Genomic DNA, 16,790 nt, shown 5'->3' with positions numbered 1-16,790 from the left:
CAGGTTGCAGCTGTATAAAATTTTAGTTCTGGCTTATTTGGAATATTGCATGCAGTTGTGGTTGCCACATCATAGGAAGGATGTGAAGGCTTTGGAGAGGATGCAAGAGAGATTTACCAGAATGTTGTATGGATTGGAATGTATTAGCTATAAGGAGACATTACACAAACATGGATTGTTTGCGCTAAAACATCAGAGGCTGAGGACTGACCTGATGGAAGTACATAAAATTATGAGACGCATGGATATGGTGGGCAGTCAGAGTTATTTTCCTGGGATGGAAATTTTAAATACTAGTGGCTATAAGTTTAAGGTAAGAGGGAGAAAATTTGAAGGCGATGTGCAAGGCATTTCTTTCACACAGAGAGTGGTGGGTAACTGGAACACGCTGTCAGGGGAGGTGGTAAAAGCAGATACAAGAGCAATGTTCAAGCGGCATTTAAACAAACACATGATCCAGCAGGGAATAGAGGGATATAGACTATGTTCAGGTAGACATGAAAAGTTTTGAATGGTATCGCTGGTCGAAAAGCCTGTTCCTGTACAGCATTGTTCTATGAATGTTGTGTAAGTTTGCAGCAAGTGCAAGTTACAATCTTAAGTAAGTTTTCCATTAATTCTCTACATTACAACATTATAATAGATGAAACTCCAAAAAGCACCAACCATTTGTTATAAAAATGCCACATGACAAGCAATAACCTTAAAAACATCATCAGCAAACAAAATGAAAACTAAACAGCAAACCATCAGCAAACATGACTGACCTGTAACCTCAACATGAAAAGTCAATTTCTCTCCAGCTGCTTCACATACGTAACTGCCACCATCCTTTAGTTCTGCATTCAGAATGAGGAGTCTTCGTATTCTATTATCAGATTCAAGTTTAAGCTTCTGACTAGAACTGAGAGATTTTCCACTTTTGGACCATTTCACTCCAGTTTTGAAATCCGATACTTCACAACTGAGAACAGCATTCTCCGATACTCGAACCTTTACCTCCTTCTGAACAGCTTCTTTATTGGCAAATACTGGTACTGGTTCTGCAAAAGAGTTTCCACTGGCAGGTAAGATCAAGAAATGTTAGTTCAAAGATACCAAATCTTTTGGAGTTGTTCAACCAAATGGATTCTTTTTTGATAAGTAATAGCTCTTGTTCTGCAAAAGAGTTTATATCAACGAGTAAGTTTCTCACTTTCTGACGCTCATTAACGTCAATCCCTTTGACCAAGCTTTGGGCCAACTTTGTCCTGAAGTGCCTCAGTGTTGAAAGCAGATCTCTAAAGTTAAACCATGTTTAACTAAATTGATTCAGATTTTTAGAAAGGTAACATAAAGGCACCATGAGGTAAATGCTGTTGACGTGGTCTACATGAACGTTCATGAGGTATTTACTGAGTGCCACATAAAAGACCATGACCAAAGTTATAGCTCAAGGAATGAAAGTAACAGTAGTAACATGGATACAAAACTGGCTGAGGAATAAAACATTGAACACAGAAATAGAAAACTACAACATAGAACAGGCCCTTTGGCCCAAGATGTTGTGCCGAGGGTTAATCTTAATGTAAAATAAAATAACTAACCCACGCACCCCTCAACTCACTGCTATCCAGGTGCATATCCAGCAGTCACTTAGATGTCCCTAATGACTCTGCTTCCACCACCACTGCTGGCAACGCATTCCATGCATTCACAACTCTCTGCATAAAGAACCTTTCTCTGACGTCCCCTCTATACCTTTCTCCTAATATCATAAAACTTGAACACCAAGGTCCCTCTGTTCCTCCACACTGCCAAGAATCCTGTCTTTAACCCTATATTCAGCATTCAAGTTCAACCTTCCAAAATGCATCATTTCGGATTTATCCAGGTTGAATTCCATCTGCCATTTCTCAGCCCAGCTCTGCATCCTGTCTATGTCGTGCTGCAGCCTGCAACAGCCCTCTATACTAGTGACAGCACCCCCAATCATTGTGTCATTGGCAAATTTACTAACCCACCCCTCAACCTCCTCATCCAAGTCATTCATAAAAACTACAAAGAGCAGAGGCCCTAGAACAGAGCCCTGTGGGATCCCACTCAACACTGACCTCCAGACAGAATACTTTCCATCTACAACCACTCTCTGCCTTCTGTCAGCCAACCAATTCTGAATCCATGTAGCCAAATCTCCCTGTATCCCATACTATCTGACTTTGGCATACCATGGGGAACCTGATCATATGCCTTGCTGAAGTCCACATACACCACATCCACTGCTCGACCTTCTTCGACCAGTCTCGTCACCTCCTCAAAGAACTCAATAAGATTAGTTAGGCATGACCTGCCCCTCACAAAGCCATGCTGACTGCCTTTAATCACGTTATGCTTTGCCAAATTACCATAAATCCTATCCCTCAGAATTCTTTCTACAACATTGCTGACCACAGACGTAAGACTGACTGGTCTGTAATTGCCAGGATTTCCCTCTTACCGTTCTTGAATAGAGGAACAACATTTGCCTCTTTCCAATCCTCCGGTAAGACTCCAGTGAGGAGGCAAAGATTGTCGCCAGCAGCTTAGCAACCTCCTTTCTCGCTTGCCTGAGCAACGTAGGATAAATGTGGTCCTGGGGACTTAACAATCTTAATGTTTGCAAAAAGTTCCTGCACATCATCTTGTTCAATCTCAAGCTATTTAGCCTATTTCCCAGTTCCTTAAATTTCTCATTCACAACAAGGCCCCTTTCCTTCATGAACACCAAGGCAAAAAAATCATTTAGGGCTTCCCGTGTCTGCTCAGACTCGGCACACAGTTCCCAAGCTATCCCCGATCGGCTCTGAAAAGGAAACAAGAGTAGTGGAGAAACGTTTGTACTGGTGTTCCTCAGGGTCATCAGTAATAGGGTTCTTTCCTTTCCGGATATCCATTAACAATATCAGTCTTTGCATGCAGGAAACAATTTTAAACTTTGCAAATGACACAAAAATTATAAACTGTGAAGACGACAATGCAGAGCTCCAAAAGGAGGGAGCATATTGGTGGCAGGTGAGATTCAAGACACAGAAACATTTGTTGATGCATTCTGATAGGATGAACAATGAAAGTCATTATAAAATAAGGTTAGAATTCTAAAGGGGTGCAGGACTAGAGGGACTGCTGCATATGTGTATAGATCACTGAGGAGGTAGGACAGGTGACACTGCTATGGCGACGGCAGCCACTGGAGGCTTTAGCAGTCAGCCTCAATGCCGCTGGTGTGTCTGGGCAGAGGTCTGGCAGTCGGTGGCATCACAGCTTCTTCGCGGTCTGGAGCATGAAAGCAGGTACCGGAGCAGGACTCCAGCCGGATTGTGGGAACACCACTACAAACGTTTCTCCACCACTCCTGTTTCCTTTTCAGGGCCGATCGGGGATAGCTTGGGAACTGTGCGCCGAGTCTGAGCAGACACAGGAAGCCCAGGACAGCCAGCAGCAATAGCAGAAGCAGGCAGCATGGGGTGCCCACGGGGTAAGAGTGGGAGCAAGCAGTCCGTGACAAGCAGCAACAGGCTTCCCATGGTAGTGGCTGTAGTAGGAACAGGCAGCAATATGATGAGAGCAGGCAACCTAAGGTGTGGCAGGGCGAGGCCAAACCCTTGTGAGGAATGCGAGCCCAGGACGGGCAGGAAATTATGGAATGTGGTGTTGAACTGTTAGCTGTTTCTTCGTTTTTCTACTTTGGTAAGAAGGACTATAATGTTTAACTTGATAACTTTGTGTCTCTTCTTCTTCTGTCTTCTCCAAAGATTTTGTGCATAGGTCCTTTGTACCTAAGATGGTACCATAAGTGGTGACTTATAAACTTTTCATTGTATTAATGTGTGTACATGTGACAATAAACCTAATGCAAATTCAGGGAGGTGAGAGAAATTTATAAAGCAAACAGTATCCACAACTTCAACAATTATTATGACAATAGACAATAGACAATAGGTGCAGGAGTAGGCCATTCAGCCCTTCGAGCCTGCACCACCATTCAATATGATCATGGCTGATTATTCCTAATCAGTATCTGCTCCCTGCCTTATCTCCATAAGCCTTGATTCCACTATCTTTGAGAGCTCAATCCAACTCTTTCTTAAATGAATCCAGAGACTGGGCCTCCACTGCCCTTTGGGGCAGAGCATTCCACACAGCCACCACTCTCTGGGTGAAGAAGTTTCTCCTCAGCTCTGTCCTAAATGGTCTACCCCGTATTTCTAAGCTGTGTCCTCTGGTTCGACACTCACCCAATAGCGGAAACATGTTTCCTGCCTCCAGAGTGTCCAATCCTTTCATCATCTTATATATCTCAATCAGATCCCCTCTCAGTCTTCTTAACTCAAGGGTATACAAGCCCAGTCGCTTCAGTCTTTCAGTGTAAGGTAATCCCTCCATTCCAGGAATTGACCTCGTGAACCTACGCTGTACTCCCTCAATAGCCAGAATGTCTTTCCTCAAATTTGGAGACCACAACTGCACGCAATATTCCAGGTGTGGTCTCACCAGGGCCCTGTACAGCTGCAGAAGCACCTCTTTGCTTCTATACTCAATCCCTCTTGTTATGAAGGCCAGCATGCTATTTGCCTTCTTCACTACCTGCTGTACCTGCAAGCTTGCCTTCATTGACTGGTGTACAAGAACACCCAGATCTCTCAGTACTGCCCCTTTACCTAAGTTAATTCCCTTGAGGTAGTAATCTGCCTTCCTGTTCTTGCCACCAAAGTGGATAAACATACATTTATCCACATTAAACTGCATCTGCCATGCATCTGCCCACTCACCTAACTTGTCCAGGTCACCCTGTAATCTCCTAACATCCTCATCACATTTCACCCTGCCACCCAGCTTTCTATCATCAGCAAATATGCTAATGTTATTGCTGATACCATCTTCTACATCATTAACATATATTGCAAAAAGCTGCGGTCCAGCACGGATCCCTGCGGTACCCCACAGGTCACTGCCTGCCATTCCGAAATGGAGCCGTTTATCACTACCCTTTGTTTCCTATCAGCCAACCAATTTTCAATCCAATCTAGTACTTTGCCCCCAATACCATGTGCCCTAAGTTTATTCACTAACCTCCTGTGTGGAACTTTATCAAAAGCTTTCTGAAAGTCCAGGTACACTACATCTACTGGATCTCCCTCGTCCATCTTCAGAGTGACACACTCAAAAAATTCAAGAAGATTAGTCAAGCACGATTTCCCCTTCATAAATCCATGCTGACTCTGTCCTATCCTGTTATTACTATCCAGATGTGCCGTAATCTCATCCTTTATAATAGGCTCCAGCATCTTTCCCACCACTGAGGTCAGACTAACTGGTCAATAATTTCCTGCTTTCTCTCTCCCACCTTTCTTAAAAAGTGGTATAACATTAGCCACTCTCCAATCCTCAGGAACCGATCCCGAATATATCGAATTCTGGAAAATAATCACCAACCCATCCACGATTTCCCGAGCCAACTCCTTCAGTACCCTGGGATGTAGACCATCAGACCCCGGAGACTTATCAGACCTAACAGTCTCTCCAACACCAAATCCTGGCAAATACAGATTCCATTAAGTTCAGGTCCTTCAGTCACTGTTAGCTCAGGGAGATTGCTTGTGTCTTCCCAAGTGAACACAGATCTGAAGTACCCATTTAATTCTTCTGCCATTTCTTTATTCGCCATAATATATTCCCCTGGTTTTTGTCTTCAAGGGCCCAATTTTAGTCCTAACCATTTTTTTGCCTTGCACATACTTGAAAAAGCTTTTACTATCCTCCTTTATATTGTTGGCCAGTTTACCTTCGTACCTCAATTTTCCTCTGCATTTTTCCTTCTTAGTAATGCTCTGTTGTTCTTTAAATGCTTCCCAGTTCTCTGTTTTCCCACTTATCTTTGCTAGGTTATACTTTTTCTCTTTAAACTTTATATGTTTCTTAACTTCCCTCGTCAGCCACGGCCGCCCATGCCTCCTCCTCCTGGGATCTTTCTTCCTTTTAGGAATGAACTGATCCTGCAACTTCTGCATTATACACAGAAATATCCGCCATTGTTCCACCACGGTCATCCCTGCTAAAGTATTGCACCATTGAACTTTGGCCAGCTCCTCCCTCACAGCTCCATAGTTCCCATTATTCAACAGAAGTACTATCACTTCCGACTGTACCCTCTCCCTCTCAAATTGCAGATTGAAACTTAATGCATTATGGTCACTACTTCCCAATGGCTCCTTCACTTCAGATGCTGCCAGATCTGCTGAGATTTTCCAGCATTTTCTCTTTTGACTTTAATATATTGTCTGAGCTGAGATGTGACCTATTTTTATAAAACCTTATGTTATCTCGAAAATGTCACTTAAAAGAAGTCCTAAGATTTACATATTAATGAATCGAAACCTGCAATCCATTCTAAGACTTAACAGCAATCTAGGTTTGTTCAATATGTTGTTTTAACTGCATGAACTGTGATCTTTTCCTATAAATTCTGTATTTTATGATCCTGCCCCACTCGTTACCCGATGAAGGAGTAGCTCTGAAAGCTAGTGTTTCCAAACAAACCTGTGAGACCATAACCAGTTGTTCTGTGATTTTTAATTTGGTCACCCCAGTCCAACAACAGTACTTCCACATCATTCTCCCAGAAGGCCATTAAATCTTTGGAATTCTCTTACCCAGAGAGCAATGGTGGCTAGGGAATAGAATATTTTTAGAACATGAACAGATTTTTGATTGACAAGTGATGGTAGTGAGGTCAGGAAGAAAAAAGCAAAGTAGAGTTATGGACAGATCAAATTGGTCGTGATCTTACCAAATGGCAGAGCAGGTTCAGTGAATCTACAGACCTAATTCTGTTCTATTCTTAAAATCTCACTATTTATTTTATTTCTAGCAATTACTTATAGAGAGTTGTACAGCACAGAAACAGACCTTCAGTCTTACACATACATGCTCACAAGATATCCTAATTTAATCTAGTCCCAGTTGCCTGCATTTAGCCCATTCCCCCTAAAACCTTCCTACTCATATACCCATCAAGATTCCTTTTAAATTTTGTAATTGTACCAATTGCTACCACCTCCTCTGATATGCATTCACAGCTCTCTGCAAGAAAAAGTTGCCCCTCAGGTCCCCTTTAAATCTTCACTTCTCAACTTAAACTTATGCCTCTAGTTTTGGTCTCCTCTACTTTAAGAAAAAGACCTTGACTACTCACTCTATCCATGCCGCTTTTGATTTTATAAACCACTATAAGGTCACCCCTCAGCCTCCAACACTCCAGGAAAAATGGTCACAACCTATTCAGTCTTGGATGACAAAACAAGAGGAGCGTCTCGTCAAGAGGAAGAAAGAGGCTTATTTAAGGTTCAAGAAGTACAGGTTCTGGCACAGGTTTACAGGATTACAGCATAACCAGGAAATATCTCAAAAATGGACTGAGAAGAGCTCGGAGGGTGCACGATCAAGCCTTGTCGGGAAGGATTAGGGAAAACCCAAAGGCATTCTATACTTACATGAGGAATAGGAAACTGGGACCAATCAGGGACAGTGGAGGGAACTTGTGCCTGGAGTCTGAAGACGTAGGGGAGGCCTTAAATAGCTTTTTGCTTCAGTTTTCACTAGAGAGAGGGACTTTGTAGATACTGAAAATGCCATGGACCAGGTCAATAGGCTTGAACAGACTGATATTAAGAAAGTGGATGTGCAGGAAATTCTGAGAAACATCAAGATAGATAAGTCACCAGGGTCGGATCAGATATATCCACAGTAACTACAGGAAGTGAGGAATGAGACTGCTGCACCTGTGCCAATGATCTTTGCATCCTCACTCTCCACAGGGGTAGTACCGGATGACAGGAGGGAGGCAAATGTTGTTCCTCTGTTCAAGAAAGAGAATAAGAAATTCCTGGGAATTACAGACCAGTCAGTCTAACATCTGTGGTAAGCAAGGTACTGGAAAGATTCTGAGAAATAGAATTTATGACGATTTGGAAAAACATAGTTTGATTAAAGATAGTCAGCGTGGCTTTAAGAGGGGCAAGTCTCACAAGCCTTGAGTTCTTTGAGGATGAGAAGACACATGATGACAAAAATCAAGGAGTGGATGTGGTGTATACGGATTTCAATAAGGCAGTTGACAAGGTTCCCCACAGTAGGCTCATTCAGAAAATTAGGAGGTATGGAATACAGGGAAATTTGGCTGCCTGCAAAGAGAATTGGCTGGCCAAAAGAAGCCAGTGAGAGGTAATGGATGGAAAGTATTCTGCCTGCAGGTCAGTGACTAGTGGTGTCCTGCAGGGATCTGTTCTTGGGCCTATGCTCTCTGTAGTTTTTAATAATGACTTGGATGAAGAAGTGGAAGAGGAGGTTAGTAAGTTTGCTGATGACACAAAGGTCAGTAGTGCTGTAGATAGTGTCAAGGTCACAACAAGACAATGACAGAATGCAGAGCTGGGCTGAGAAGTGGCAAATGGAGTTCAATCTGAATGAATGCAAAGTGATTCATTTTGGAAAGTTGAATTTGAATGCTGAATATAGGGTTAATGGCAGTGTGGAGCAACTGCAGGACCTTCGACTCCACACAGCCAGATCCTTCAAAGTTATCACCCAAGTTGATAGGGCTGTTAAGAAGGCGTATGGTGTTTTGGCATTCATTAACAGGGGGATTAAGTTTAAGAGCCACAAGGTTTTGCTGCAGGTTAGACCACACTTGGAATATTGTGTTCAGTTGTGGTCACCTCACTATAGGAAGGATGTGGATGCTTTAGAGAGGGTGCAGAGGAGATTTACCAGGATGCTGCCTGGATTGGAGGGCTTGTCTTATGAAGAGAGGGTGAGGGAGCTAGGGCTTTTCACACTGGAGAGAAGGAGGAGGGGAGGTAACTTGATAGAGATGTACAAGGTAATGAGAGACATAGACAGAGTAGATAGCCTGAAATCTTTCCCCAGGGTAGAAATGGCTGTCATGAGGGGTCATAATTTTAATGTGATTGGAGGAAGGTATAAGGAAGATGTCAGAGGTAGGAATGCACTGCCAGCGGTGGTAATAGAGTTAAGGACATGTGAGCGACTGCTAGACAAGCACACGGACAGTGGTACATTGAGGGGTGTGTAGGTTAGGTTCATCTTAGATTAACATAAATGATCGGCACAACACTGTGGGCCTAAGAGCCTGTGCTGTGCTGTACTGTCCTCCGTTGTATGTTTTTTAACTATGTACTACATTCTGTCTCCTATCTTTGAGACAATGTTGTATCTAAATGGCCAGTTCTGCCTTTATTTCATGTGTTCTAACCTTGCTAACCAGTTGACAATGTGGAACTGCGTGGATCACCTTACTGAAGACCATATGGACAACATCCACCACTCTGCCTTCATCAATTTTCTTTGCCCCTTCTTCAAAAAACTCTTATCATGTTCGTGAGATACAATTTCCCATGCACAAAACCATGCTGACTTTCCCTAATCAGTCCTTTCCGAATACATGTAAATCCTGTTTCTCAGAATTCCCTTCTACAACTTACCCACCACTGATGTCAGCCTCACCGGTATATACTTCCTTGCCTTTTCCTTACCAGCTTTATTAAATAATGGCACCATGTTAACCAAACTCCAGACTTCTGGCACCATTCCCGTGGCTATTAATGATACAAATATTTCAGCCAGAGGCCCAGTAATCACTTCCCTAGCTTCCCTCAAAGTTATATGGTATACCTGATCAGGTCCTGGGGATTGATTAGGGATAGTTAACATGGCTTTGTGCATGGGAAATCATGTCTCACAAGGTTGATTGACATTTTTGAAGAAATAACAAAGAGGATTGATGAGGGCAGAGCAGTAGACGTGATCTATATGGACGTGATCTATCTATAAGGCGTTCGACAAGGTTCCGCATGGGAGGCTGGTTAGCAAGGTCAAATCTCATGGAATACAGGGAGAACCAGCCATTTGGATACAGAACTGGCCCAAAGGCAAAAGGCAGGGGGTGGTGGTGGAGGGTTGTTTTTCAGACTGGGGGCCTGTAACTAGTGGAGTGCACAAGGATCGATGTTGAGTCCAAATGATTTGGAATTGCCAGATGACACCAAATTTGGAGGTGTAGTGAACAGCAAAGAAGGTTACCTCAGATTACAGCAGGATCTTGATCAGATGGGCCAATGGGCTGAGAAGTGGCAGATGGAGTTTAGATAAATGCGAGGTGCTGCATTTTGGGAAAGCAAATCTTAGCAGGACTTATACACTAATGGTAAGGTCCTTGCGAGTGTTGCTGAATAAAGAGACCTTGGACTGCAAATTCATAGCTCCTTGAAAGTGGAGTCGCAGGTAGATAGGATAGTGAAGAAGGCATTTGGTATGCTTTCATTTATTGGTCAGACTATTGAGTACAGGAGTTGGGAGGTCATGTTGCGGCTGCACAGGACATTGGTTAGACCGCTATTGGAATATTGCATTTAATTCAGTTCTCCTTCCTATTGGACAGATGTTGTGAAACTTGAAATGGTTTAGAAAAGATTTACAAGGGTGTTGCCAGGGCTCAGGGTTGGAGGATTTGAGCTATAGGGAGAGCTTGAATAGACTGGGGCTGTTTTCCCTAGAGCGTTGGAGGCTGAGGGGTGACCTTATACAGATTTAGAAAATCATGAGGAGCATGGACAGGATAAAGAGACATTCCCTGGGGTCAGGGATTCCAGAACATGCAGTCATAGTTTTAGGGTGAGAGGGGGAAAGACAGAAAAGAGACCTACGGGGCAACGTTTTCACCCAGACGGTGGTACATATATGGAATGAGACGCCAGAGGAAGTGGTGGAGGCTAGTGTAATTGCAACATTTAAAAGGCATCTGGATGGGTTAATGAATAGGAAGGGTTTGGAGGGATATGGGCAAGGTGCTGGCAGGTGGGACTAGATTGGGTTGGGATACCTGGTCAGCATGGATGTGTTGGACCAGAGGGTCTGTTCCCATGCCGTACATCTCTATGACTCTATTTATCCATCTTTTATGTGTTGAGTTACTTTATATCTTTTGGAGGAAAATAAAAATATGGGACAGAATTTCTTCACAACCACTCCAATCACCATAACTTGTCAAAGGATATGGCAGGATACTGGGTGGAGAAATGGCAGATTGAATTTAATCTGGACAAATACGAGGTGAAATGCAAGAGGAACGTACACAGTAAATGGCAGTACCCCTAGGAGCATTGATACACAGAGAGATCTTGGGGTATAAGTCTATAGCTCTCTGAAAGTGGTAACAGAAGTGGATAAGGTGGTAAAGAAGGCATACAACATGCTTGCCTTTATAAGTCGGGCACTGAGTATAAAAGTCAGCAAGTCAGGTTGCAGCTGTATAAAATTTTAGTTCTGGCTTATTTGGAATATTGCATGCAGTTGTGGTTGCCACATCATAGGAAGGATGTGAAGGCTTTGGAGAGGATGCAAGAGAGATTTACCAGAATGTTGTATGAATTGGAATGTATTAGCTATAAGGAGACATTATACAAACATGGATTGCTTGCGCTAAAACATCAGAGGCTGAGGACTGACCTGATGGAAGTACATAAAATTATGAGACGCATGGATATGGTGGGCAGTCAGAGTTATTTTCCTGGGATGGAAATTTTAAATACTAGTGGCCATAAGTTTAAGGTAAGAGGGAGAAAATTTGAAGGCGATGTGCAAGGCATTTCTTTCACACAGAGAGTGGTGGGTAACTGGAACACGCTGTCAGGGGAGGTGGTAAAAGCAGATACAAGAGCAATGTTCAAGCGGCATTTAAACAAACACATGATCCAGCAGGGAATAGAGGGATATAGACTATGTTCAGGTAGACATGAAAAGTTTTGAACGGTATCGCTGGTCGAAAAGCCTGTTCCTGTACAGCATTGTTCTATGAATGTTGTGTAAGTTTGCAGCAAGTGCAAGTTACAATCTTAAGTAAGTTTTCCATTAATTCTCTACATTACAACATTATAATAGATGAAACTCCAAAAAGCACCAACCATTTGTTATAAAAATGCCACATGACAAGCAATAACCTTAAAAACATCATCAGCAAACAAAATGAAAACTAAACAGCAAACCATCAGCAAACATGACTGACCTGTAACCTCAACATGAAAAGTCAATTTCTCTCCAGCTGCTTCACATACGTAACTGCCACCATCCTTTAGTTCTGCATTCAGAATGAGGAGTCTTCGTATTCTATTATCAGATTCAAGTTTAACCTTCTGACTAGAACTGAGAGATTTTCCACTTTTGGACCATTTCACTCCAGTTTTGATATCCGATACTTCACAACTGAGAACAGCATTCTCCGATACTCGAACCTTTACCTCCTTCTGAACAGCTTCTTTATTGGCAAATACTGGTACTGGTTCTGCAAAAGAGTTTCCACTGGCAGGTAAGATCAAGAAATGTTAGTTCAAAGATACCAAATCTTTTGGAGTTGTTCAACCAAATGGATTCTTTTTTGATAAGTAATAGCTCATGTTCTGCAAAAGAGTTTATATCCACGAGTAGGTTTCTCACTTTCTGACGCTCATTAACGTCAATCCCTTTGACCAACCTTTGGGCCAACTTTGTCCTTAAGTGCCTCGGTGCTGAAAGCAGATCTCTAAAGTTAAACCATGTTTACCTAAATTGTTTTAGATTTTTAGAAAGTTAACATAAAGGCACCATGAGGTAAATGCTGTTGACGTGGTCTACATGAACTTTCATGAGGTATTTACTGAGTGCCACATAACAGACCTTGACCAAAGTTATAGCTCAAGGAATGAAAGTTACAGTAGTAACATGGATACAAAACTGGCTGAGGAATAAAACATTGAACATAGAAATAGAAAAGTACAACATAGAACAGGCCCTTTGGCCCAAGATGTTGTGCCGAGGGTTAATCTTAATGTAAAATAAAATAACTAACCCACGCACCCCTCAACTCACTGCTGTCCAGGTGCATATCCAGCAGTCACTTAGATGTCCCTAATGACTCTGCTTCCACCACCACTGCTGGCAACACATTCTATGCATTCACAACTCTCTGCATAAAGAACCTTTCGCTGACGTCCCCTCTATACCTTTCTCCTGATATCTTAAAACTATGACCCCATGTACCAGTCAATTCAGCCCTGGCGAAAAGTCTCTGGCTAGTGACTCTATCCATTCCTCTCTTGTATACCTCAATCAGGTCACCTCTCATTCTCCTTCTCTCCAGAGAGAAAAGTCCGAGCTTATTCAACTTCTCTTCATAAGTGAAGCCCTCCAGTCCAGGCAGCAATCTGGTAAACCCTCTCTATCTTTCCTATAGTAGGGCGACCAGAACTGGACACAATATTCCAAGTGTGCTCTCACCAGGGACTTGTAGAGCTGCAGGAAAACCTCTCCGCCCTTAAACTCAATTCCCTGTTAATGAAAGCCATAACACCATATGCTTTCTTAACAACCCTATCCACTTGGGTAGCAACTTTGAGGGATCTTTGTACTTGAACACCAAGGTCCCTCTGTTCCTCCACACTACCAAGAATCCTGTCTTTAACCCTATATTCAGCATTCAAGTTCAACCTTCCAAAATGCATCATTTCGGATTTATCCAGGTTCAACTCCATCTGCCATTTCTCAGCCCAGCTCTGCATCCTGTCTATGTCGTGCAGCAGCCTGCAACAGCCCTCTATACTAGTGACAGCACCCCCAACCATTGTGTCATTGGCAAATTTACTAACCCACCCCTCAACCTCCTTATCCAAGTCATTTATAGAACTACAAAGAGCAGAGGCCCTAGAACAGAGCCCTGTGGGATCCCACTCAACACTGACCTCCAGACAGAACATTTTCCATCTACAACCACTCTCCGCCTTCTGTCAGCCAACCAATTCTGAATCCAGGTAGCCAAATCTCCCTGTATCCCATACTATCTGACTTTGGCCTACCATGGGGAACCTGATCATATGCCTTGCTGAAGTCCACATACACCACATCCACTGCTCGACCTTCGTTGACCTGTCTCGTCACCTCCTCCAAGAACTCAATAAGATTAGTTAGGCATGACCTGCCCCTCACAAAGCCATGCTGACTGCCTTTAATCACGTTATGCTTTGCCAAATTACCATAAATCCTATCCCTCAGAATTCTTTCTACAACTTTGCTGACCACAGACGTAAGACTGACTGGTCTGTAATTGCCAGGATTTCCCTCTTACCGTTCTTGAAAAGAGGAACAACATTTGCCTCTTTCCAATCCTCCAGTAAGACTCCAGTGAGGAGGCAAAGATTGTCGCCAGCAGCTTAGCAACCTCCTTTCTCTCTTTCCAGAGCAATGTAGGTTAAATCTGATCTGGCCCTGGGGACTTAACAATCTTAATGTTTGCAAAAAGTTCCTGTACATCATTTTGTTCAATCTCAAGCTATTTAGCCTATTTCCCAGTCCCTTAAATTTCTCATTCACAACAAGGCCCCTTCCCTTCATGAACACCAAGGCAAAAAAAAATCATTTAGGGCTTCCCGTTCTGCTCAGACTCGGCACACAGTTCCCAAGCTATCCCCGATCGGCCCTGAAAAGGAAACAAGAGTAGTGGAGAAACGTTTGTACTGGTGTTCCTCAGGGTCATCAGTAATAGGGTTCTTTCCTTTCCGGGTATCCATTAACAATATCAATCTTTGCATGCAGGAAATAATTTTAAACATTGCAAATGACACAAAAATTATAAACTGTGAAGACGACAATGTGGAGCTCCAAAAAGAGTGAGCATATTGGTGGCAGGTGAGATTCAATGCACAGAAACATTTGTTGATGCATTTTGATAGGATGAACAATGAAAGTCATTATAAAATAAGGTTAGAATTCTAAAGGGATGCAGGAGTAGAGGGACTGCTGCATATGTGTACAGATCACTGAGGAGGTAGGACAGGTGACATTGCTATGGCGACGGCAGCCACTGGAGGCTTTAGCAGTCAGCCTCAATGCCGCTGGCACTACAAACGTTTCTCCACTACTCTTGTTTCCTTTTCAGGGCCGATCGGGGATAGCTTGGGAACTGTGCGCCGAGTCTGAGCAGACATGGGAAGCCCAGGACAGCCAGCAGAAATAGCAGAAGCAAGCAGCCTGGGGTGGCCGCCGGGTAAAAAGTGGGAGCAAGCAGCCCGTGACAAGCAGCAACAGGCTTCCCATGGCAGTGGCTGTAGTAGGAACAGGCAGCAATATGATGAGAGCAGGCAACCTAAGGTGTGGCAGGGCGAGGCCAAACCCTTGTGAGGAATGCGAGCCCAGCATGGGCAGGCATTTATGGAATGTGGTGTTGAACTGTTAGCTGTTTCTTCGTTTTTCTACTTTGGTAAGAAGGACTATAATGTTTAACTTGATAACTTTGTGTCTCTTCTTCTTCTGTCTTCTCCAAAGATTGTGTGCATAGGTCCTTTGTACCTAAGATGGTACCATAAGTGGTGATTTGTAAACTTTTCATTGAATTAATGTGAGTACATGTGACAATAAACCTAATGCAAATTCAGGGTGGTGAGAGAAATTAATAAAGCAAACAGTATCCTCAACGTCATCAATTGTTATGACAATAGACAATAGGTGCAGGAGTAGGCCATTCAGCCCTTCGAGCCTGCACCACGATTCAATGTGTTCATGGCTGATCATTCCTAATCAGTATTCGCTTCCTGCCTTATCTCCATAAAGTAAAAAATGAGGTCTGCAGATGCTGGAGATCACAGCTGCAAATGTGTTGCTGGTCAAAGCACAGCAGGCCAGGCAGCATCTCAGGAATAGAGAATTCGACGTTTCGAGCATAAGCCCTTCATCAGGAATAAGAGAGAGAGAGCCAAGACCCTTGATTCCACTATCTTTGGGAGCTCTCTATCCAACTCTTTCTTAAATGAATCCAGAGACTGGGCCTCCACTGCCCTTTGGGGCAGAGCATTCCACACAGCCACCACTCTCTGGGTGAAGAAGTTTCTCCTCATCTCTGTCCTAAATGGTCTACCCCGTATTTTTAAGCTGTGTCCTCTGGTTCGACACTCACCCAATAGCGGAAACATGTTTCCTGCTGCCAGAGTGTCCAATCCTTTCATCATCTTATATGTCTCAATCAGATCCCCTCTCAGTCTTCTAAACTCAAGGGTACACAAACCCAGTCGCTTCAGTCTTTCAGTGTAAGGTAATCCCGCCATTCCAGGAATTGACCTCGTGAACCTACGCTGTACTCCCTCAATAGCCAGAATGTCATTCCTCAAACTTGGAGACCAGAACTGCACACAGTACTCCAGGTGTGGTCTCACCAGGGCACTGTACAGCTGCAGAAGCACCTCTTTGCTTCTATAATCAATCCCTCTTGTTATGAAGGCCAGCATGCTATTTGCCTTCTTCACTACCTGCTGTACCTGCATGCTTGCCTTCATTGACTGGTGTACAAGAACACCCAGATCTCTCTGTACTGCCCCTTTACCTAAATTAATTCCCTTGAGGTAGTAATCTGCCTTCCTGTTCTTGCCACCAAAGTGGATAAACATACATTTATCCACATTAAACTGCATCTGCCATGCATCTGCCCACTCGCGAAACTTGTCCAGGTCACCCTGTAATCTCCTAACATCCTCATCACATTTCACCCTGCCACCCAGCTTTGTATCATCAGCAAATTTGCTAATGTTATTGCCGATACCATCTTCTATATCATTAACATGTATTGTAAAAAGCTGCGGTCCCAGCACAGATCCCTGCGGTACCCCACTGGACACTGCCTGCCATTCCGAAATGGAGCCGTTTATCACTACCCTTTGTTTCCTATCAGCCAACCAATT

The 16,790-nt window shown here is 43.3% G+C and overlaps 1 protein-coding gene across 1 annotated transcript in view; it reads right to left on the bottom strand.

The window, feature by feature from the left end:
- The window catches only part of obscnb (obscurin, cytoskeletal calmodulin and titin-interacting RhoGEF b), an 821,414-nt gene that overhangs the window by 673,562 nt on the left and 131,062 nt on the right, over positions 1–16,790 (bottom strand). The window contains exons 13-14 of the mRNA XM_060825732.1: positions 12,098–12,373; positions 768–1,043 (exon numbers count right to left, since the gene is read on the bottom strand). Coding sequence (XP_060681715.1) covers positions 768–1,043; positions 12,098–12,373 — 552 coding nt within the window. The remainder of the gene's footprint in view (positions 1–767; positions 1,044–12,097; positions 12,374–16,790) is intronic.

Source organism: Hemiscyllium ocellatum, chromosome 5 (genome assembly GCF_020745735.1).
Source record: "Hemiscyllium ocellatum isolate sHemOce1 chromosome 5, sHemOce1.pat.X.cur, whole genome shotgun sequence".
NCBI lineage: Eukaryota > Metazoa > Chordata > Chondrichthyes > Orectolobiformes > Hemiscylliidae > Hemiscyllium > Hemiscyllium ocellatum.
This window is presented reverse-complemented; position numbering and strand designations above follow the sequence as displayed.